Source organism: Dermacentor albipictus, chromosome 9 (genome assembly GCF_038994185.2).
Source record: "Dermacentor albipictus isolate Rhodes 1998 colony chromosome 9, USDA_Dalb.pri_finalv2, whole genome shotgun sequence".
In the NCBI taxonomy this organism is placed as follows: domain Eukaryota; kingdom Metazoa; phylum Arthropoda; class Arachnida; order Ixodida; family Ixodidae; genus Dermacentor; species Dermacentor albipictus.
This window is the reverse complement of record NC_091829.1, coordinates 59,410,893-59,435,433: the sequence shown is the minus strand read 5'-3', so window position 1 is coordinate 59,435,433 and position 24,541 is coordinate 59,410,893. Positions and strand designations below refer to the sequence as shown.

At 46.5% G+C, this 24,541-nt stretch overlaps 1 protein-coding gene across 2 annotated transcripts in view; it reads left to right on the top strand.

The window, feature by feature from the left end:
* LOC135921396 (structural maintenance of chromosomes protein 2-like) overlaps positions 1-23,547 on the top strand; it is a 78,072-nt gene extending 54,525 nt beyond the window's left edge. For both annotated transcript variants that reach the window (XM_070526005.1, XM_070526004.1), the window contains 9 exons: positions 2,618-2,742; positions 4,558-4,751; positions 6,913-7,056; positions 8,053-8,247; positions 10,545-10,745; positions 11,755-11,880; positions 14,545-14,696; positions 21,959-22,106; positions 23,249-23,547. In XM_070526005.1, coding sequence (XP_070382106.1) covers positions 2,618-2,742; positions 4,558-4,751; positions 6,913-7,056; positions 8,053-8,247; positions 10,545-10,745; positions 11,755-11,880; positions 14,545-14,696; positions 21,959-22,106; positions 23,249-23,371 — 1,408 coding nt within the window. In that variant the 3' untranslated portion in view covers positions 23,372-23,547. The remainder of the gene's footprint in view (positions 1-2,617; positions 2,743-4,557; positions 4,752-6,912; positions 7,057-8,052; positions 8,248-10,544; positions 10,746-11,754; positions 11,881-14,544; positions 14,697-21,958; positions 22,107-23,248) is intronic.
* Positions 23,548-24,541: the final 994 nt, after the last annotated feature.

Genomic DNA, 24,541 nt, shown 5'->3' with positions numbered 1-24,541 from the left:
CTGGTCTCGGCAAGGCGAGCCTTCACCGCATCAGTGCAGTGGCCTCTGAAGGAATCTAGTACGAGCATCGACCGGCGTGCCAGCAAGGCACCTGGTCTTCGCTCCCAGATTACTCGAAGCCAGTCACCGACTAGGCCACTGTTCATCCACGAATTTTCTTCCGCACGCACAACGATTCCTGGGGGCAGTGGAATGCTAGGTAGCGTCTTGCGTTTAAAAATGACATACGGGCGCAGTTTCGTGCCGTCAGCCAAAGCGCATAGCATGACTGTGCAGCGCAGCTTGGCATTTCCGCCGGTCAGCACGCTGACTGATTTGGAGCCCTTTTTTTCCATGGTCGTGTCCATCGGCATCTCAAAGTACACAGGTGTTTGATCAGCATTTCCCACCTGAGACAGCAAATAGCTGTGCTCCTTCCGAAGTGCGATAACATATCGTTGAAAGTTCAACAACTTTTCCTCGTAGGCTTCAGGAAGCCGCTGGCACATGGTTGTTCGCCGCCGCATAGAAAATCCATGTCTTCGCATGAAGCGCTGAAGCCATCCACGGCTTGCACGAAACTCACGTGGAATGTTCAATTCCCGGGCCAACTTCAGGGCTTCCATTTGCGCCATCTCAGTCGAAACAGCGTGGCCACGACTTCTCTGCTCCTCAGTGAACTTCGCAAGCTGCGTCTCGAGGTGGGGGTACGCGCCAGTCTTCGGACCCCGAAACGCTCGCCTGTCCCGGTTCGTTGCTTCGAGTCTCTCTTTTTTCTTCCTCCAGTCGCGAATGCACGACTCGTCGACGTCATGCTGTCTTGCAGCAGCTCTGTTGCCGATTTCTTCGGCAGCGGCTATAATCTTCAGCTTCTCTTTCGCTGTGAAACACTGCCGTCGAGTCGCACTCATGATGCCAAAACAAAGCAGGCAAACAGTGCAAACTGGGGTAAGTACACTAAACAGCGCCTAACGCGAGGCTCAACAATGCTGGCCCGGCTGGCCTTTCGTTGGCCCTTCATCGGCTTGACAAGCGTCGATGACGATGGGGATGGCGGACTACACGGGGAGGCCGCCGCACATTGCGGTGAAGCCGACCCCCCCCCCCCCCTCCCAAGTAAAAAATTCGCAGATAACCCGCACCCCCACTTTTTAAACGCGTTTTTTCACATTTTGGTGCGGGTTATACGCGAATAAATACGGTAACTTGTCTCCAGTGGAAGCCGAACCCATAACCTCTGCATTACGCATGTGTTGCTCTACCAATTGTGTTACGGCGACGGCTATCAATCCGTCCACTAACTTGGGTATTTATGTTTACTAGACCTAGCCCTAGGAGTGCTAGCGTGATTGCAGTAGAACCTCGTTGATGCGTTCGTGTTAGGTACATTTTCTCAGTGCCAACGTTTGCAATCGAGAACACAAAAAAAAGACCCACTAGCGTTACGCTCATTTTTTACCGATTTATACATTCCCGGAAAACGACATGTTTAGGCACCAGCGGTTCAGTACGTCGCTAAACTGGGATCATATGATACGTTTTCCGGCCGCTAGATCCCATGTAAACAAGAAAATGCGTGAGGCGTGCGTGATTGAGAATGGTATATAGTTACCTGTCACAACAGCATTACTGCAATGCTTGGCCACCCGTCTCGTGTGAAAACGGCGGTGCGCACTCAGTTTCTCATTTCGGTACCAGCAAATCTTCTCCGGGGTCATCGTACGCGGCATTCACAGCCATCACTGTCAATCCTATTGCGATAAGCATCTTCGCCTATATGTTTCACAGCGCGTGGTAATTTCGGACAACTCTCAGAGCTCGGCTAGAGCCGGAATGCCGCAAGTAAGTGACACAAGAGAGCAAAAAGGGTGCTAGCACCCAACCGAAACGAAACGGTGGAGTCCGCATCGCCATAGTCATCAGTGGAAATCGTACGTGAATGACAGGAATGCCAGAACGCTTCGTACCTAATTGTGCTCTTAAATCCTTTATTGTGTTTGCCACAGTGTATAGTTCCACATTGGCCGCGTGCCTTCATAACTTTGTAGTCACCATCCATGATCGCTTCGATAGCGACTGCAGTTTCGTCCGCAGTTGCAGCAAACGGTGGTTTCAGTTTAACTCAGTGCGTGAGTCGGCTGCGTGCCTTCGGAACTGTAAGGTCGCCATCTATGATCATGTCAACGATGGCCATTGTTTCGTCCGCAGCATTTGTGGCAAACAGTAGTTTCGTTCTGACAATCTGTGGAAAAATGAAGAGCACTGGCTACATCGCGATGGGCGGCGACCAGCTCACTGGCGAAAGAATAGTCGGGATGTGTGCGTGGTAGTGAAAAGCTTTTTCACAGGCCTCGCGACTTCTTTCACTGTGCAGTATGAAGGAAGTCGCGAGGCCTTCGCCGATGCGAGCGCTAATTAGCCATGAGACGACGAGAACTGGAGCTTCCTCACTGCTTCTGTGCAAAATAGGAACAGGATTGGCTCATTCATTCAGTAAATAAAAGCGTGTTGATGTAGCAAGCACTTGTTTATTGTTTTCTTGATACCCTCGATGATTCGACATTTCGTCAATTCAGACATTTCTTTCGGTCTCGTGAAATTCGAATTAACGAGGTTTTACTGTATGTTGCCTGTGCAGGTACAACCGCCTAAAAGAAGAGTCGGACCTGAAGGAGACCGAGTTGGAGCAGCTCAAGAGTCGGCTCCAGCAGAGCACACACCACCAGCTTCTGCAGGAGTACCAGGCCCTTCAACAGACTATTGGTGGGTCTTGCAATGTTGACGGCAGCAGTAGCTGTCTGTATAGTTTACAGTTGCCGCAGTTTGTCGCTAAGGCGTGCTGCTGAACATGAGGTCGTGGGTTCAATTCCCGGCCGCAGCTTACGCACTTCATTGGGGGCAAAATTAAAAAAACACCTATGTGCTTTAGGTGTACATTGATGAATCCCTGGTTTAAGAAAGCCTCTCATAATTCCTGTGTAGCTTTGTAAACCCAATAGGGACTGAAGTGAGGTCCTGCAGCCAAACGGTGTTTCGTAGGCTAGGCAAATGCATCTGCGACTGAAGCCACTGGCTCATTCGTTCTATGTGAACTAGCAAAAGTTAGCTAAACGTACAATAAACACTCATTATAACGGACTGAACGTAACGGCAGAAAAATGCTATATAAGCGATAATACAATAAAAGTGGCTACTCCATAAAACCTTAAATAGCAGAGCTGAAATAGCACAACTCCATGGAAGTCGAATACTGGTGTTATGCGGCGCATTTTCGATTGCAATTGAGCATATTGGTATAGAATTCTTCAGTCGCGATTGGCTCCTTTGCGGATGCTGCGGGAGGGAGCCAATCTCGGTACGAGTGACTTTGGGCACGCAGGGCATGTGGAAGGCAGCGTAGAGTAACATTTGTCCGTCGTACACTGCTTCCACAACACTGCGCTATTTCCTGATAACACATAGGCACAGCATGGAGAAAAAGAGTGCACCGACAAAGAGGGTTGCTCGCTTGCTTGACGTGAATAAGCCACCTGAATAAAAGTAAAGGTAGCGACATTCCTTTATTTTGCCACCCGAGCCAGCGAGCGAAGGCCGGGGAGGCAGTCCGGGGCTTATCTGTATTTCCTTGTTGACAGAGTGAAGTCGCGTAGTTGCACTTGCTCCATTTTCGAGGAAATAAGCACGGGAGCATCTGTGTGTTGCCATCTGGGCCTTTTGTTTTCTTGCTTTCTTCTTTTGACTTGCATCGGCACCATGACAGTGGTGGTGATTGTGGACCCAACGATTGCGAAGATCGGCAGGCTATGCAGTGCGTTTGCCACAATCGAAAACAACAAACTGAGAGGGCTAGTGGTGAGGGAAGGTGTGTGCGGCAAGAAAGTGAGAAGGAATGTCACTACCTTGAGTTTATTCATGGGACTTAGGTGCGAATGGCGCTGAGTGCCGTCGTGAGTGTGCTCCTGCTTACTACTAATAACACACGAGTACAGCATGGAGAAAACTGGTGCACAGGCAGTGCGATGGTGTAGCTGGTGATGGAGAAGTTCGCTCGCTTGCCCGGCGCGGAACGCTTTGCTCAGTGCAAGAGGTGCTGAGCACTGCTGTGAGTGTGTGTGTGCCCCTAGACAGTTCGCTCTAAGCAGAGCAGCTTATCGGTATGCTTCGAGCAATCCAGATTAAAATGCATGCATTTGCGTCGGTACTAGGGGAGATTTCGAATAAACTGGTAATTTGCTGGACACCATCTCAACCCCATTCAGTGCAGTATAGGCTAGGGCTCATGTCAATCAATCGGTTACGAGAACTGGCTGCGTTCTGTAAAAGGAAGCAAGGCTTGGCCGTTGTGCCTTACTAATCCTTCTGTGTAGCTTGTATTCAATTGGTTTTGCACAATGGGCGAACAATGGAGAAGCCCTACCTCTGGTTCTCTTTTCTGGTTGGTGATGCTATGCATAGCTTTTGCTGCATTGCCCGAAGTTAGCAATTGATCATTAGACGAAAGCTCAGTGATTGGGTTGTTTGTTTGCCATGTCTCTTGACTTTCAAAAACGAAGCTCCTTCTGCTCTTGTCGGTTGCAGAGGAGTCGAAGGCCAAGCTGCAGGCGTGCAAGGAGACACAGAAGAAGGCCTCGGCTCGTGTGAAGGACCTCGAGGAGAAAGTGAAAGATGCCAAGAACATCCGAGATCGAGAGTTGAAGGCAGCCGAGCAGCAGATCTCCAAGTGCAAAAAGAAGGCTGACGAGTCGGCCAAGAAGGCCACTGCCAAGAAGCAGGTGAGACGAAAGGGGGGAGAGAACAGTGGCTGGCCAGGTGTAACTTTTTTTTTATTGCAGTATAGCAGTATTGTGCCAGTACCAGCATTGCTAGACAGTTTTAGAATAGCGTTCGCAAGCAGGTGTAAATGCCTTTCGTACTTAAAGAAATAGCTCTGACCTCACCCTGCATGCTTTGTATGCGACTGGTTTTCTGAGCTCGATTTCTTGGATCGGTGGATTTTATACGGACCTGCCTGCGCAGCAGAGATGCCAACTTATACAACGATTTTAAAATGGCAGCCAAAATTTCGACCACTGTTACGTCCATATTTCATTCTAAACTTAATAAATATTTACATTTGTCTGTGGCGCAGGTCGTTGTCGTTCACGGAACAAAGTCGGTGAATCTTTCATAAACAGTCGGCACACTGAGCAGCAAATATGTTTAGTATTTCTCACCATATTTTATATTTTGGCTCCGACTAATATTTTTCATATACAATCAAACCCATTTACAACGACAACAGTCTTAATAATGTACAGGAGACTTGCATTAATTCGACTACCATTAATTCTATCCTAACCGTAGGACCCTGCCAGTGCCCATACATTTCTATGGGCCCAAATCTCCATTATTTCGATCTGAAGCTTGACCTTTGCCGGACAATTAGAGCTTGGCTGGTCAGCTTTGCCGTAATACAGTCTTGCTATGTGGTGAAGCATAAGCAAATTATTGCGGTGAAGCATATTAACAAAGAAAAGGGGACGCTTTTATGAGACATAGTAGACGTTGCTTAATAATACAGGCACGCACGCGCCGTCTCCGATCACAGTACGAGCACCTTGACGCTAAATAAACAAGCTGTTTCTGACATTGCCATGATGATGCGTGTCTTGTATATGAGACAGTTAATGGGGCCTAGTGTGTATTCCTTAATTATATGCATGCGCAGGTGCCGTGCACTGAGAAGTAGAGAATTCCACCTGTGTTTGGGAAATCTAGTGAAATAAAAGGCAGTGAGATGAAAAAACACTGGAAATTGAGAGGGCATTTAAAGCCAACAAAAGAGTGGGGGTCTACCTAAAACTCCAATGGCCTGCCAGTAAACTTGGGTGTTTTGGTGCTCGTATTGTTACCGAAGACGGAGAATGTGCGTGTGTAATTAAAGCAACAGGTGCTATGTCTCGTAACAGTGGCTCCTTTTTTGCTTGACTTGCTTCACCGTATAACATGGCTGTATTGTGGCGAAGATAACTTTAAGTGCATATACTGTCAAGGGAATCAACAGTGTGCTTTGGCAATATCTTTTTTTCTGCAATTTGTTTAATTCGACCAGTTTCGTCGTTACCATCAGGATCAACTTAACGGAAGTCGAGTGTATTGGATGTAACAGTGAGCAGTCGCAGCACCATGAACTTTTGGGTGCACAGGAGAACCTCTATGATACGATCCTATTACATATGATTTCCCTGTGCTAATGTTCATGATCAAGAACATACACACAAAAAAGACCCAATCCAGTTACGCTTCTTCTTTACGGGTTCATATGTTCCCAGAAAACATTATCTTTCGCCGCCAATGTTCAGTACATCGTCAAACTGTGATTGTATAATACGTTTCCTGGCCGCTAGATCCCATGTAAACGAAGAAAGGCGCGAGACGCACGTGATCGAGAATGGTGGCTGCTTGCTGCAGCAGCATGCCCGCAATACTCCCCCACTCGTCTCACGTGAGAACGCCAACTCTCACTTAGTAGTTTTCTCTCCCGGTACCAGCAAATCACCTCCTGGATCGTCGCACAGCGCATTCACAGCTATCGCTACCAATCCTATTGCGATAAGCATGTTCACTTATTTGTTTCACAGCGTGGGTAGCGCAGTGCTGTTGGAACCGTACTGCACACTTTTAATAGGTGATAACCGAAATGTGTTGCTGTTCGCTGCTACAGGCTACACGAAGTGAGTGCCATGTTTATCTCCGGCAGCATTGTATTTTGGTGTCGCCCGCCAGCTTGATTTTGTTTCAGCTTGTTGCCGTCTTAAAATACCACACAGTAGTAAAGTGTGACAATGTGAGTCTCGGATCGCTTGGGCACCACCAGCGTAGCGAATGCGTAACTTGTCTTGATTAAATCACCGTTCATCTCGCTCACTGACTCTCTCTCTTTCCGGAATGTAGGAAGTAGAAGGGCTGAACCTGGAGATCCAGGAACTGGAGAAGTCCATCCTGGGCTATGACGAACAGATGAAGGCGAGTGATGCCATGCTGGCCGAACTCGAAGAAAAGCTCAAGCAGAATGAGCAGAAGCTGGCTGCTGCCAAGGTAAGTAAGAGCACGTGTGTGGGCTTCTCCCATTCTAGGTTTGCTGTGTCTGCGCATGGCTGTGAACGTGGCTGAGTGCATACGTGCTCCGCACACCCTATCTTGAAGGTATTCTGCCGTGGGTGCAAAAACTGGGCGATCCGAGATCGCTGCTGGCTTCGTGTGCACCATCTTCCTGCTTGACTAGTACTGGAGCTCAAGTTTCGGAGACATGTTGAAGCAAGAGGCAGAGAGAGCGTTCACTTCCCCCTGCCTGCGCTCTTCATCACACCAGCGTCGTGGCAGTGATCAAGTGTTCACGGTCAGCAGCACAGTGTCAGCAGCAGTGGTGGAGTGAATGTGAAAAGTTACACAGGCTTCGCTTTGAACTGCCAATGTGAAGGTGTAATCAACAAGGCATGAAACCATATCTTTATTTGGTCGCTGACTCTCAAATTCAATGAAATGAGAAGAAATTTGTTATAGAAGTGCGCTTTTTATTCTTTCTTTCTTGTCTGATCGCCCAACAATTTCAAAATTTTTACTGCCCCGTCCGTGCAAGAAATTTTTGTCTGTAACTGTACATAATCGTGTAAAAACTTGAAATAGACAAAGCATAGTGCTAATTTTACTGGTGTTGCGATATTGAGGTTTAACTGCACCATGATTTGCCTAAACTTAGTCCTTGCGGCTTTGAATGGTTTTGTGACTACAAGTCGGTCATTTTTAACAAGTTATATTGTGTTATAAATGCCGCAATTCATAATGATTATGCATGCGCACAGTCTTATTGCCTCTTGCGTTTATCAAAATACAAATGCTTCGAAATTTAGGCCACAAAAGGCAGATGAAGCATAGCAAATAAAGGCACCAGAACTTCTGAAGCCACAAGCACAAGGATCAGACAAACAAATTCATGTACTAAGAATTATTCCTATGTTACTTCCCTCTACTAATTGTAGTATGAAATATCCCTGGTTTCAAGGACTTGTTGTCTGTTGTGTGGACGCCACGCAGGAGAAAGTGAAAGAGGCAGGCGAGGAGGTCAAGGCACAGAAGGAGAAGCTCAAGGCTGCGAGCCGCGAGATCGCCGAGAAATATGCCGAGCGGGCCGAGATCGAGAAGCAGGCTGACCAACTCAAGCTCAAGATCCAGCAGTGGGAGCACGACGTCAACAAGATCGACCGTGAGGCTGGAGATGCTGTGAAGAAGGTGGGCGTGCTTGTTCTGGTGGTTGTGGGTGCACTGCGCATTAATTAAACGAGCAGGGAAAAACAGTGGGGCTTCACTGTAGTGAATGCCTGCCTGAGTGTTAACTACTGATGGACCAATTTTACCACACGTGTACTAACTCTGTAAATGATGTAGTGACTTGCGTGTTTCCCTCTTAAGAAAATCTTGCGCTTACCATTGCTTTGATTATTGCTCAAATTTCGCAGCATGGTCGCATTTTATAGCCCGGATCATAGAATATAATATTTGGTACTGCTGGCTGCCTGGTTCACTGAGAGAAAGAAAAAGAAGATTGCCTTGGTTTGAGGTTCTCACCATGTATAATAGCTTATAAAAATGGAGGGTCACTTTCCGGCACCTGCAGCAGAGCAAAGCATGGCTTTCAAGATCGGCTTGCATTATTCCCCGAGTGTTGTGATTTGAAGGGGCACAGAAATAAAGCAAATTCGCATCTTTTTTCTTTTTTGACAAACTAGGCAAGCAACATTGCCTAGTGCTGCAGTGAACAATTGAGACCATAAAACCCGATCTTGTTGTGCAATGTTGTGCAAGAACAAGGCAGTGTGAATAAAGCGGTGGTTAGTGCAAAATCTTAAAAAGTTCTTAAATGGCCTTCAGAACCACAAGGTTGCCATCTGTGATCGTGTTGACAGTGGCCGCCGTTTCGTCTGCAGCCGTTGTGGCAAACAGTAGTCTCAATTTTACTCAGTGCAAAGCTGTTGACGATGAAGAGCACCGTCTACATCGCGACGAGTAGCGACTTGGCGAAAAAAGAATCGGGATGTGCGAGTAATAGTGAAAAGCATGTCTTAGATAAAGACACGCGCCATGGCCGCTCTGTGGAGGAAGTTGCGAGGCCTTCGCCGCTGCGAACACTAATCAGTCACGAAATGATGAGAATTGCAGCTTGCGCATTGCTTTTGTGCAAAATAGAAGCAGGATTTGCCAATTCATTCTGTAAATAAAAGTGTGTTGATGTAGGAAGCATTTGTTTATTGTATTTTTTGATATTCTCAATCATGCGACATTCGGTTAATCTGGACCAGCACAATTTCTTTTCGTCCCGTTAAGTCTGAATTAATTAGGTTTTACTGTATGCTTCTTTTTTATCGGTTCATACAGTTCCAGGAAACACTCTTTCGGCACCAATGTCCAGTAGATAGCCAAACTGCGATCGTATGACATGTTTTCCAGTCCCTAGGTCCAGTGTAAAAAAGAAGAGGCGCAAGGCATGCAAGGCACGCAAGTGGCCACCCACCGCGGCAACTTCTCTGCAATACTTGCTCACCTACCTCATGGGAAAACGCTGGTGTGGACTAAGTTTCTTATTCCCGTACATACCAGCAAATTTCCTCCCGGGTCGTCGCATTCACGGCTATCGCTACCAATCCCATTACGATAAGCAACTTCACTTATCTGTTTCACAGCACTTCTAGGCCCACGAACGTCCCTGGTCTGGCTATGTTTGGTCCTAGTTGCCCATGTGCTGTAAGACGACTTTGTATCCGTTGTGTCGTTCTCATTTCCATCAGTCCAATAGTGGCCGATTGATTGCTGGGCCAGATCGTGCTCTAGTTTCTAGGGCACGGTCACGACCTACTCGCCAGCATCATTAAAACGCACTAACCCCCTATTTTGCCCGAACCAACCTATTTAAATGCTTTCTTTGCACACACTATTAATGACTTGAATGACTTGCCTTTCTAAAACTTGTATCACGATTGTTTACCTTTTGTATCAGCATTATCGTCGTATTTCCACATTTTGTTGTATTGACATTGTTTTACTTCTTGTGACCTAATATTGTATTAGTCACCCTGCATGGACTTCATGTCCGCAGTATGTATTAGATAAATAACCAAATAAATATGCAGACTAGTGTGCTGAATGCTGGGCCTGTTTAACGGGAGATGGTGGCGCCGCCAATGATGCCTGAAGGCTGCATGTTCAGCACAATCCCTACTAGCAATGCTGTCTGGCAACACTTTCCACGGTACCATGGCAACAAAATGTGAGATAGTTTGCTAGTGTGCTGACGTTATGTGAAAAAAAAAAAAGAGAAACGAAGCTGTGCTCTGCACAGCACATCATTTCGAAGCGCACAGCGAGAGGGAGACGTGCGCAGTTCTGTACTGCAGCACACCATGCAACCTCCAGCGAAAGGCATTACACTTGGTGCCACCGTGACGCCTGTGCTCAACACACTATAATCAATATATTCTAGGCGCTATAATTTTGCTTAAAGCTTTGTGGTCAGTGGGTGCAATTGTGTGCAGCTGGAGGACATGGTCCACCACTACGAGTGGATTCCTTCGGAGCGGCCCTACTTTGGCAAGAGCAACACTGAGTACGACTTTGAGGCCAACAACCCGACCGATGCCGGCCGGCGCATCAGCAAGCTGTCCGAGACCAAGGAGAAGCTAGGCCAGAATGTCAACTCGCGCGCCCAGAACATGCTGCTGAAGGCTGAGGAAAAGGTGAGAGACTTCCCTTGTCTGGTTGCTGCGACGACTTGGTCACCAAGCTTTTGGCATCTCTGATGGTCACGGTCGGTTGAACGACCTCCCCACACGTATGCACACTCCCACCGTGATAAAGTCCTTGGATATGCTTTCTTTCTTTGCTAAGTAGTGACATCTTCCTCCTCCCGTGTGCGTCGTCACCCTTGCAGCCATTGTTGGCCGCTGTGTCCTTCCTAACTTGCAGGCGCAGAGCGCTAAAGTACACAGGTGTGGTAATTTCTACATCATGATAAATAATGCGCAGCAAAAAAAGAATGTTTAAAGAGTAGACTGGAGGAAGCGCAGCATTGCTGCTAAGACTGAGGACAGATTTTTATGCTATTGGTCGTAAGCAAAGTGCATACTAGTTGGTGTCTGTTCTTGCGACATCATTTTCAGCCATCTGTATAGCTGGAGCACGTTAGCTTGACCATGTAGTACTTCATTGCCAAAGGTGTTGGACCACACTAAGAAAGACGTTGCAGACAGAAACAGCTTCCATAAAAAAATACAGCGCCAACGATTAGGATGTGTTGGTGGCACTTTAAAGGTTTTTCCTACCTGTCTGTAAAGAAAATAGAAAGTATATGCAGTCGACTACCAATAATTCAGACTCCACAGGGGATGTAAATAAGTACAAACTATCGAATGTAAAAAAAAAAGAACCGAATGTATCCAAAAAAGATCACTTTATTTATGTTTTAAGGTTCCTGTGCCTAGAACAAGTGGTCGATGCATTGCTGCATGCACTTCCGCTTACGTGCAACCAAGGCCGCCTGTATTTCAGCCAGTTTTAAGCTTCGTTGTACTCTGGTGTAAGGACTGCAAAGGCTTGAGTAAGATCCGCATGTGGAAGGGTCTGGAACACACAGCACGTCATCATCCGAGCCAGAGTCACTGTTTGATGGTGGGAGAACTTTGCATTGCACTATTAGGGTAAGAAAGGAATTTCAGGGACATGGTCTTGTGTCTTGCTTCATTCCAGTACCAAGACCTGCTGAACAAGAAACGGACTGTAATCCACGACAGGGCCAAGATCATTGATGTCATCCGGGAGCTGGACGAGAAAAAGAACATGGCCCTCAAGGAAGCCTGGAAGAAGGTTGACAAGGTGCGCCTTCAGTTCCTCTGGAGAGTTGGACGAGTGACGCATATGTAGACCAATTTCTGACAGGCATGGCACAGTTCTTTAACAGAGCTGTATTTGTCATTGGTGATGATGTAAGCTCCATGGTGATCTCACATACTTTGGCCAGCATGCCACGAATTTAAATGTGCCCTATTTATTAGAATATAAGGTGACATGTAAGGATTTCAACAGCAATAATTTATATGCTGAAGGCACATTTTTGCTGTCGCCATCATCATCACTGTTCAGTCACGGTCGATGTGCAGCTTCTGGGTGGAGTGTTAAAAAGGTCTGGAGATGTGACAGACGCGCAGTGCGTTTGCTCAGTCTGAGCATTCTGCGCAGTGTACTCTACAGGGGAGCCAGGACAGTGTTACGCCTTCTACTGTTGGCACAAGTGTTGTGCACACAAATCCACCAAGAGTTTCTGCTGTGCAGCTCTGTGCTGTAAAACAAACAGTAAAGTTCTGCAGTGAAATTCTGGCTATAGTGTCACTGTTCTGAGGGGGGTTCGTTCTCATCCTGCGCACCACCGAGGCATCATGCCTGCGATGCTGCTGGCAGCACTTCTCGTCATGTGTTTCGAGATGCCTAGTAGCTGCCAGGCCGCTGTTTATGCTATGCTTCAGAAGTTGCCTTGCAGGCTTCGTTGCATGAACCTGTCGCTTGCTCGTGTATTTAGAATGCCATCTGAGGAGGTTTAGTGAGACCGTAAACCTTGCTATCGCTTTCAGTGGCCTTTGAGCAAAACTGCTCAACTTAAAATAACAATAAAAAAATCTTTAGTCTGAAAGGTGTTCCATCTTATGTGTGAGCTTTTCTGTGTTCAGCTGTTGTTCACAGTGGTAGATGGAACAAAAAAGGTAAAGCCAGTTTCATGCAGTGAATGCTGTCAAAACAGCAAGCTAAGCTGGTGGTCATTTTCTGAAGTTTGAATTCATGTTGAGCGCAATTTTCATGAGTCTTTTGTCTTGTTGACGTCGTTTTGCTAGATTCGAGCTTCGGTTCCCGATTGCGCACACTCTTCAGTTGTGTGAGGTCACAGACCCTGCAGCTGTGGCCGCACTCACGGTCGAGGAATTCTCTCTTGAACCATCCATTGGCACCCTCCGTGAGAGGAATTGCTCTGCGTCGTCTCTGGTCGGCCTCCTCTCCTCAGAGTCGGGGGCTAGCTTGCCTCTGCTGGCGCTTGGTTTGGTTTGCCTTCTCTTGAAAGTGGGGGTTGGCTTGCCTCCACTGGCACTTGGCTTGCGCTTCCCATTCTTGATCCTCGGCAGTACTGGCTTCCCTCTGTTGGTGCTTTGCTTGCGCTTCTTGCTCTCGAAGCTCAGGATTTGCGTGACGTCTGGGCAGTTGTGACATCTGGGCAGTTGTGATGTCTGGGCAGTTGTGACATCTGGGCAGTTGTGACGTCTAGGCAGTTGTGACCTCGGGGCAGTCGTGACGTCTGGGCAGTTGTGACCTCGGGGCAGTCGTGACGTCTGGGCAGCCACAACTTCTGGGCTGCACGCGCCAAACAGAATCCATGGGGCGAAAGTGTGCGCGCCGGCGAAACACCTGCTCTTATACCCCCCCCCCCCCCCCTCCTATGGCCTATACCCCATAGTGGGCTTGTGCCATTAACTTGCCCCCCCCTCCCCCCCCCGCGTGACACTGGACGCTGAACAGCAAAGGCTGAACAGCAAACAGCTCCGCTGTTAAAAAGCATTAAACAATGAATGTGAGGTTACTGGGTGGCACGATTGCAAATGATAGTCTTAGGGTGCATTCACACCAGAGATTGACAGAGGTCACGCAGCCGACTGTAACTGGCGACCAGAAGCAACTCGAAGTGACCAATGTTCACACTGGTTAGCACGACCTGTCAATTGCCATGTCGAAGCGTCTTGCACTTAATGCCTTTCACTTCTGCAAGCAATGCCATCGCCACATGAAATAGGTGTCAGTGTAAGCACATATCTTGCTCCTGCATTGCTGGTTGGTTCTGGAGTTTTGTAATTGCAGTCAAGCGACTAAAAAATCGGGCAGCAAGCAACTGACCTAAAATAGTCCATTTTTGACCAAAGCGACTGTTTGTGACCAGTTACTTTGCAACCAACATAATCGCACGACCTCTGTGAGTTACTGACGTCAATAAGCCTGTGATGCATAATGTATCTTCAATAAATATAATAAAGTTGGGAAAGCAGTTCCACTTGATACAAGCATGAAGTAATATGGAGCCATGGTATGAGATTGTACAATAAGATAATGCAGCAATTTTGTATCAAGCGCTCAGACTCGGATTAAATTATTGCCATTAAAAGTAACAGATAGAAGAGTACAAAAGTGTTTGGTGCTTGCACATGCTGGTTTTGCTTATTCCCTAATTTATGCCCTTCAGTTCAGCATACATTTGGCTAGGCATTTGAAGCAGTTAAAACCGAGCATTAATTAGGACTCAGAATAGCCATAATACTGGACAGTATGGGTGTTCACGTAGCCTGTGTTGTCCAGTTTCAGCTTGTCCTTGTCTTAATCCTTTTTGTTTGACTTCACTTACATCAAGTGCTGCTTGCTTTGTGTTGCTCCTTTTGTTTTCGCAGATGTGTGGCTTGCCTGTAAACTAAACTTAGTGATTGTGTATTTGTACATGTTTGTGTGCAGGACTTTGGCTCTATCTTCTCAACGTTGCTTCCCGGCACGGACGCCAAGTTAGTGCCTCCAGAAGGCATGGATGCACTTCAGGGTCTCGAGGTCAAAGTGGCCTTTGGTGGCGTGTGGAAAGAATCTCTCCAGGAGCTCAGTGGAGGACAGAGGTGAGATGACCTCTTTGTGCCTTATACAGGAGAACCCTGCACATATGTTGCAGAAAAGAAAAGCGAGAAAGAAACATACTAACCGAGACACTGTGCGATCCTAACTCACTAAAGAATTTGGCAGACTCAACTGTAGTTGACATCTTCGTAATGCAAAGTGTTGCATGAATCATTGCAGCACGAAGCGGCGACGCGCGTGGAGCTTGCGGGGCCCACGCAGCCAGAAATGCTTATTATTCTTGTGGCTTTGGCAAGCTTACATTTGCGCATTTTGAATTCGGCCTGGGTCAGAAGCTTCTTCGGGTGGGGTGTTTTAGCAGGAAATTTTGATGTGGCCACTTGGCAAAAATCATTGTGACATAAAACTCTGACATGCGTTGAGTGGGTGAGGCCCTAACGGCCTGAGACACGTCATTTTTGTATTGTGTAGTGCTTTGAGAATTTGACGGGAAACCAAAACGAAATCGAGCTGGTGAGTGACCCCAGAATACAGTGCCACTAGAGTGAAAGATGACACTTTAGCTTTCACTTTACAGCACCTGCAGCAGGGAATGGCAACGTGTTTGGGTCATCTCCAACAAGCATGCGGTACGCTTCCAACGGCCTCACGCCACACTCACTTTGTGCCACATAGGTAAAGACGCTTACTTTTCACAGAGCTGTGAAAGCGACGTGCAACGACCCATTACCGAAAGAGGAACAGTGTGTGTGCCAACGTTTTCGTGTGACACAGGTGGGCGAGTACTGCAGGGAAGCTGCCATGGCGGTCACTTACTACTCTCACTTGCACATGCCACGCACTTCTTTTTTTTTGTGTTCACATGGGATCTAGCGGGCCAGAAAACATATTATATGATTGCACTTTGGTGATGTACTGAACATTGGTGCCGAAAAATCGTGTTTTCCAGCAATGTATAAACTGGGTGAGAAGAAACATAAACTCCATTGGGTCATTTCTTGTGTTGATTGCGAACGTTGGTGCCGAGAAACCATACCTGATGGCATCGTGTCAACAAGGTTCTACTGTATTTCTAAAGCATGAAAGGGAAAATTGCCATCCACACAATTGTAGCACAAGGCTACAAAGAAAACCCGTACATGTTTCTGAGAAAGAAAGCTTTGCAGTTTAAGAAAAATTTTTCCTGGTCCGGTGATCAAACCCAGGACTAATGTTTTGCTGGGGCAGTCGTTCTGTTTAAACTAACCAGGAGGCTAGCAGATAGGAGAGCAAGGCTGCATCAATTGACCATTCGATGCACAGGGACACGGAATATGATGGACCAGCTCTGCGAAAGCCCGCAAGGTGGATGAAGGTTCGTGAAAGGGATAGATGTAATCCACATGATTGCAGTGAAAGGCTACAAAGGAAACCTATTGCAGGCTTTTGCAGAGCTGGTTTGTCAGTTTGTGATTTGTCACAGCACTAAGTGTATAAGAAGCACTTAGGCATCCAAACAACACAGAAGTTCACAGGGAGATGGAGGTTTGAGGCGACCAGCAGGGGTCGAACAAGTACCATCGGAACCAACGTTGCAGCAAAGGAATTTGTCTTTGCAAGGACAGCAACTGCTTTTCTTAGCAGAATTTGTGTGCATAGTTCACTCCCCCACCTTTAATGGGGGAGGGGGAGAGTAAACTGGTGTGTAAAGTAGGGTAAGTGAAATTGAAGTTGTAAAATTTTGAGAAGTTAGTCTTCATAGGAAGGGAACGGGTAGGAGTATCGCTGTTGGTTCTTCCAAGTCGTCGGGGTGATAAAGTGGAGAAGGACCTACACGTGTAAACAGGCATTGTAATTCATCTGAGCATAGTTTTGCCAGAAAACTGGAACTAACACTTAGGACGGCTACAGTAATACAGTCAAACCTCGATATATCGAACACGGCTATATCGAATTATTGCGTATATTGAACACTTTCTATATCACGTGGAAAATCGCGTGCATTTTTAATTTTTTATTTCGAACGGGGCTGGATGTAAAATGGATATATCGAACTCCGCCGCCCCAGACCAAGTGCGCTCTGATGACAGGAGGCGAGCTTTCCCGCAACACTCTCGAAGATAGCGGCGGCGCGATGGGCGTTCCAGACTGCTGCGTATGACAGCTGCCCACATCGGTTGCGCCGAGGGCGCCATTTGAACGTAGCAGTGTACACACGTGGCGGCTTGGAGCCAGCACGGCTGCCTCGATCAAGTGCGCACGGCGGGGCTTGCCTCCGCCTTGCGCGCGTGATCGAGGCGGCCGTGGAGCCAGTTGGAGTGCTTTGTCGGTGCTGAGCCACGCAGCATGTGCATTGAGAACTTCGTTGGCGGTGACGACAGCACCGGAACAGTGGCGGAGTTAACAGACATGGATATCGCGGCAGAAGTGACTGCTGAGCGGCCAAACGAAGACGCTGCCGAGGCTGATCCAGCAAGCGCCGATGTTGCCCCGCTCCCGACCGCAACTGAGGCTGTACCTGCTTTGGCCGTTGTACGCTGCTACTGCAGCGCAAGAGAAGGCACTGGACTGTCTCTTGTGGACCGTTTGGACTATGTTGAGGACGCCGTGGTCAAGCACGCGGTTGCCAATATGAAGCAGGCTACGCTGCTTCAGTACTTTCAGCGAACTAAATAAGTACTTTGTTTGAAGCTTCATGTGAATATCTATTGCGCCACGATTGGTTCATTGATTGATTTGTGCTAGTTTTTGACGCATTTTCTACGTGATTTTATATATCGAATTCTGGCTATATCAAACTATTTTGCGATCACCGCGCTGTTCGATATATAGAGGTTCGACTGTGTGAGTTTGTCGAACAATATGCAGATTTCATGACTTCTTTAAAAGGCCCAGAAAGTACTAGCTCAATGTTTGTGTTAACTGCAGGACTTGAGATCCATCCCGGTGGATCAAATGCGACCTAGCCGAAAATACCAATTGTGATTCAGCCCTGCACCATATCGTGAAGTGCTTTGCACAGACCAAGGGAGTGCTGCGAGTGTGGGTGACGCATAAGTTTGCCGGTGCCGTGTGCACTGTTCGCAGAGTACTAAACGTAAAATGGCAACCCATAAAGAGAAGGAGAATGGGTGACCATGATGGAAAGGAGAAGGCAGCTTCATCTTGCGGGGGTGGGGAGTGGATGGGGCTCCCTATGAGATAAGTAAACTTTGAATAGTGGAGAACTTAGCCTTGAGGTGTGGCTTCACGGCATCATGCACTACGCTGCCGTGAAGCCACATTTCAAGGTGAAATTCGCTTATAACCCACACCCTGACTTTACTGTGAAATTTATTACGTAAATTTTTGGTGCGGGCAAACATACATTACATTCAACACGGCATGCGATGCGCAAGCACTAGAATTTAGCTAGGACAGTGAACATATGAAAATATTCACGGCACTGCACTGAGGCACTAACATTGAATATTGGGTAAATATTGGGTAATACTGTACTCAGATATGTTCACGCAGAAACGCCACCAGTGCAAAAAACAGTTTGCAGACTTTTGCTTAATGTTGGAGTTCAGCCTAGCTAAAATTGCCGTATTTACTCGCATAATGATCGCACTCGCGTAATGATCGCACCCCTGAATTTGGTCGTCAACATTCGATTTTTTTTTTCTTTCCCGTGTGATGATCGCACCCTGAACTTGTCGCAGTGATATGTCGTGTGCCAAGTCTAGCTAATGATGATTGTGCTTACCATCTGTCAAATGCTACGCGAGCGACTCTTCAAGACAAACCAAGCGGTCTGCACGCACCCAACATAGTCAAGCAGATGCCCCATTTCATTCCTTTCATCACTTCCGCACTTCCATGAAAAAAAAAAAAAAACTTGCATCGGCTTTATTATTTGTAGGCTTTGTAATGGTTTTGGTCAACAACAACAACATAAAGGGTGCCTTTTGATTCTTCTCGTCTGCACTCGTGGGCGCGCAACAAATTGTGAGCGGCAACGATAGTGGCCATGTTTACACTGATATGTTCGAAGTGTACCCTATTTACATGCCAATGCTTGTAACGCAGCTAAGATATTCGCCCACCCTTAGCGGAAACGTGCCATATTAGGATAGCACTGAAGACAAATGCCGCAGTTTTCGCAGCATGCCTGCCATGTGTTTCTATGTCACTGGCAGCTAAGCATGCCCATCTCTGTTTCTGTCCCCTCAAAGTGGACATGGCTACATTATTGTCGCAAACTTGCTGATATTAACGATATTATTCATTACTGATACAGAAAAAACTGTTTCAATGCGCATAATGTACTCACAAAAAGAAAAATAATCGCGTTCGGCTTGCTCCGCCGGCCGCCATTTTTGTTTTCGTGTCCCGCACTGACGGCAGCAGCCGCCTGCTTGTTGACCCGTTGTCATCCCGCAGTAAATGCGGGATGAAAAAAGGAAATGTTTCTATTCGCGCAATATTTAACCCGCGTAATGATCGCACCCCTGAATTTGCGCCAATTTTTTTTTACATAAAAGTGCGATCGTTATGTGAGTAAATAGGGTAGGTGATGGGCAAGACTGCGGGAATGTCTAGTGTTTGCCCATCAGGATGGCAAATGTACGTCATTGCATGTTATCCCGATGCCACAAAGTGCAACCTTGACTGTGCGACACCAACAGTATGAGCTGGGTTGCACAATTTCAGCTTAGTACTTTCTGCCTACATGGAGCCTAACCCATTCCGTCCAGTAAATGCGCAGATAAACGTGGTCGGCACGATGGCTGTAATTGTTTGCTGGTCACCCGTAAGCCTGAATGTTGCATCAACGTCCTTCACTGAAGCGCACGACCTCAAGCCCAATCACCGATGAGCCACTCGATGATAAGAAAACTTGTGGTTTGCCACCTTCTGTCATGCCGGCCAGCGTCAGATTTTCGTTGCAGCCAGCACTGGCTTGGCTGTTAGGCCTAACCAGCACTGGTTCATCGAGTGTCGGCAATCAAACGTACAGTTTGGTGCAGGCTCAACACAACTATTTGCAGCAGCCTTATGGCTCTTGCAAAGCTGGAACACCATTTCGATAACGAAAGTGAGAGTGTGAAGGAATTCATTGCTGCCATTATGTTTGAGAGCTGCCACTTTTTCCGACTTGCTGCGCGCAGACCATGGTTGAAAAATCGAGTAAGGCACCACATGGCCTCCAAAACTTTGGTTGCCAATACACATTCGTTAACAAGTTCATTGATTGTGGCGGTGCTGCAAAAGCACGAGAATAATCAAGCAGATCCAAAAGATTGACCAGTGACTGTAAACAAATTACAGTTAAACCTCAATTTAATGAAGTAGGTAAAATCGGCAACTTGCTTTGTTATATTGAAATGTTGTTGTATTGAAATTTTACCTTTTATGCAAATAAGTACAGTTGCCGACTGATTTTTCTTGCAAGGAAAGGCGCTGCAGAATTTTCCAAATTATCGGGCGATTGAAAAAAGCAAATTTGAATGAGAAAACAATTTATTTGATGAATTCGGGAGTCGGCGACGAACGATACGGTTTCGTGCCACGTTAATGAAATCTCCACATCGGCGGTACGAATTAAGCGAAGCCAGCCACGCTTTCGCATGCACTCTGCCCCCGTGGCTGATGGCGTCGCCCGCACTGGGATGGCGCTATCTTGAAAAGCGCCGACAGCGGTGAGCGAATACTTCGTCTACCCCTCGCTCCGAGTCACCGAAACTCGAGATTACGCAACCTCCACAGGGAACGTTACATGATGAGAAGACAGCTTACGTGATGCCATGCTGTCTCAGCATGCCCACTCTTTGCACACGTGACACATTACCTCAAAAGCAGGGTGCACGGCTGCGTATGCACTCAGCTGCGCTTACAGCCACTGCTGAGACGCGCGCCAGGAATTTAGAAGCACCAACTTACCCTCCATCGCCCCTCGCGCACTTGATTGCATTACCACGAGTGAGCTCCCCTTCCCCCTCTTTCCCTTTGCTTACATTGGAAGGCAGCACTTGTGAAGCCACCATCTTTCTTGTCTCACCCTCACACACTTGCACTCGCACCTAAAGCACAAAGTGCGCGGGCCATGATAAGATCTTATCGGACCTGGACTTTATATGGAACATGTTGCGGCTCCACTTCAGTGGTGGCTCGTCACGCTGTGCGTGATTTGAGAGGTGCGTTTGCAAGCAGCTGCTTCTAATTCAATCATTTGACCATCTGGGTCCGCAGAAGTTTCCATTTATTGTCTCGGCATTCCTTTGCAGCGCAAGCGAAATTTCATTTAAGTATTTATAGTACTTAAATCGTGTACAAACACACTTTGTTATATTGAGGTTCTAAATACATGGTGTTCTAGGGACAGGAGGTTATGAAAAGTTAAATGCTTGGTTATATTGAGAATTTTGTTATATTGAAGTTCGTTATATCGAGGTTTAACTGTATTCATCTTTGGCGTCTCTTTGCTATGCGATGCGACTTGCCCACTGAAACTATCGAGTGTACGTGTTTTCAGATTTCTTTAATTCATTTCAAATACTTAGGAAATTCTGCATACTGTAATTATAGTTGAAGCGAATATCGAATAGCATAGTACTGCATTTACTTGCATAAGGCCCAAATATTTTCAGATTTTTTTGCAAGCTGCAGGCCCAACACAAGGTAGTCATGATCTGGGCTCAAATTGCTATGCAGAAAAACCCAACCACTGGTGGCTGACTGTAAACATATTTATTCAGTCGTCTTGTTGCTTCCAGCGCCCCTGTCGTTTGACGAATTTGCCTCATTGGCGTCCTCCTAAAACTGCTTCTCTTCCGTGCGACCCATACTGTTCGAGATTCCCATCGCCTTGAAGCTCTTGGTGGCAATGCGGTCACCTGGAGCTTGAAGATCGCAGTATAAGTGATTGAGTACTTGCCTATCTTTGCCAGTGGAGCTTGCCTGAAACCATGAAGCAGCCAAGCAATTTGCTGCAGCACAGGTGATACGGTTGAAGCCCGCTGGATCTATGCTGCATGATGCTGCAGGATACGGTGGTGATGATGTCATCGTCGGCAAGACGGCTCCAGTGACATGTAGTAGTTTGCAGAAATTAACCAGCCAGTGTGTGGACATGTGCTTGGCACTTCTCGAAACTTTCTTTTCTTCAAATTTTTATGCCTCGAAGTGGTGGTGCACGCCTTACTCAAGTGCTAAATGCATTGTTCGATCACGTAATAAAAAATATTGAATATTCACTCAAGCCTATTATATGCCCCTAGTCTCTTTTTTTAGACTGTATGATTAAGTGTGGAATTCTTCTTTCTCCTGTTTAATGAAACAGGTCACTGGTGGCACTCTCTTTGATCCTGTCGTTGCTGCTGTTCAAGCCAGCACCAATCTACATCCTGGACGAAGTGGACGCTGCGCTTGACCTCTCGCACACACAAAACATTGGCCAGATGCTGCGTGCCCACTTCAAGCAGTCACAAGTGAGTAAAGCGTTTTGAGAAATGCACCTTGAAATTGAGAAGTCTGCGTTCTGTTCCATGAAACGACAAAGGAAACAGGAGATATCCTTCTGTAAATTAGTTCTTTGAGGAGTCTTATGAAACTTCCTACTTCTAAGTTAACATTTAGAAGTGTCTGAATGTGAACCACAAATTCTTGAAATATTATTTACACGCACTGCTCCGGCAGACAGGAGCTCCCAAGAGTGCAGAACAGAGGCCTAGATAACGTCAGTGCACTGCAATTTGTGGACATTTGACAAACTCTAGTAAGAGCCATTGATCTGTGGTGCCCAAATCTGCATAAAATGTGTCGCAATTAGGGTCACTGATTTCTGTGACTAGTGTCGTCGGATCCTGCTTTTCTCTGCACTGGATGTTTCTGTAAGGCATTTCAATGCATACACAAATCACAGCGCTGCAGGAAGATATTTAGATTGGTGAGACATCCCTCTGGGCAAGTTAGTTCAAAACAGGACTGAATCTCACTTCGTATAAAGCTGTATGCACCACTGAATGCCTCCTCGGCATAAAGTTTGAGCAAGAATGAGCCAGTGGAAGCGTGTCTTTTCCACTTATGCTCCCGAATTGAGTGGAGTTGTGTGTATGTTCCTCGCACACTGTTCATGCCATCCCTTCCTGAGGACGACAGAGTTCCAATGACTTCAGCAGAGATGCTGTCCCTGCAGCAGCAACATCTATGTTTTCCTGGTGTCAAGGTTGCATTGAATTTTTAGATTCCCGCACATCGTATTCACTTGTGCTGCAGTAATTATGCCTCAATGCTTACAGTATTAGTTGGAAGCACTGTCGGTGTTCTACTGTGCCAAACCAGAAAACTGTGTTGGATTTCTAGCTTCGATGGAGTATTTGTCGAAATGAATGCAGCCCAGTGCAGCTCTAAATTTGGCCACAAGAAAGGGCTTACAAATGCAAAGATGGACGTGACATTGACTGATTGTGTGTGCTCAGACATTCAAAAGTCGACAAGCCCCCAAAGAAAAGATGTGACTGCAGTATTTTACAAGTGACTCAAAAGCAACAAGCACAATATCCACTTATGAGTGGGACAGTTTGTCTTGTACAGTGTGTCACTTACTCTCGATGTTCATTGACCATTGCAGTTTGTCGTCGTCTCTCTGAAGGAGGGCATGTTCAACAACGCCAACGTCCTCTTCCGAACAAAGTTCGTCAACGGCATGTCCACCGTGTCCCGCACTACGCAGAGCGTCGAAGGCAATAAGTGACCTTGGACTCACAAGGGCCACTTGGTTTACATGGTTTTCATCTTCCGATACCTTGTATATTATTCATCACTTTTAACATCGCTTAAGAAATGATTCTTATTGGGCCACTTTTTAAGCTTTTATTTTTGTGGCTGTCGATTCGTAATGCTAAATAAACACTTTTTAGCTTTTTGTAATTGTCCTTCATTTTTGTCCATTGGCTTAGAAGCAAAGGTGTCACGCCTTTCCAGTTCCTAAATTTATTTTTTTCCCACACAGATACCACATTTTGGTGCTGAGAGAAAAACAAACTAGAATAACTGTTTATTACTAGGGCTATGTGAATACCAAATAGATTTCCAAACAAATATCGAATCAAGAAAAGAAAGCTGATTATCGAATCAAATATTGAATATCAGAGAATTTAAAACAAGCCTTGATGCTTGCAAAATCTGTGCAAAAAACAGTGCTGCACATCCTCAGGAGGCTAATGATGTTACTTAACAAGAATCTTGCTAGTGGGACCTTAAGTACCTATCCATTGAGATGTGTAGTATGCTTTACTATTATTAAAGGGAACACCAAATTAGTGTGTCAGCACTGAAAACAGTGCAGCCCTTATTATGAAGTTCCTTTTGTGTTCCGTATCTGCTTTCATGCTGGTTATATCGTTATTATATATGAAGGTCTGGAAAACTTTTTTTTATCTATAGAATGTCTGTCAAAGGGAATTAAGTGCTACTTTCCCTCTGAAGCTGATGAAATAGTAGAGTTATCCTAAATACCAATGGGGCTCTTAGTTTAATAGTGGGTAACACTGTGCTTAGTGGCAACCTTCTATTGCTTAGAAAGCTTTCCAGTTTTCTTCCAGAAAACAGGAGCCAGGTTTTTCCATCTTTATGGTAGGTGGTTTCTGTGGATTATCATCAGCTCGTTAAGGCTCATCTGTGCAACAGAGAAAAGCGGTGAATGCGCATCATGTCACTCGGCCCCGCTTCGTGCTGTCATCGGCATCGACGGTAAAGAGTTTTCAAATTGGGAGGCCCACGGCAAGTTTGCCCACCCAAGTTCGTCTCTGATCAGGCATCAGCACACCGTCATATATTTTCAAGCCTGCCACGTAAATCCAGAGCCAGTCTTGTGACGAATCGCTCGGAGCTATGAAAAGAGACTGTTGTGTGCCTACGAACG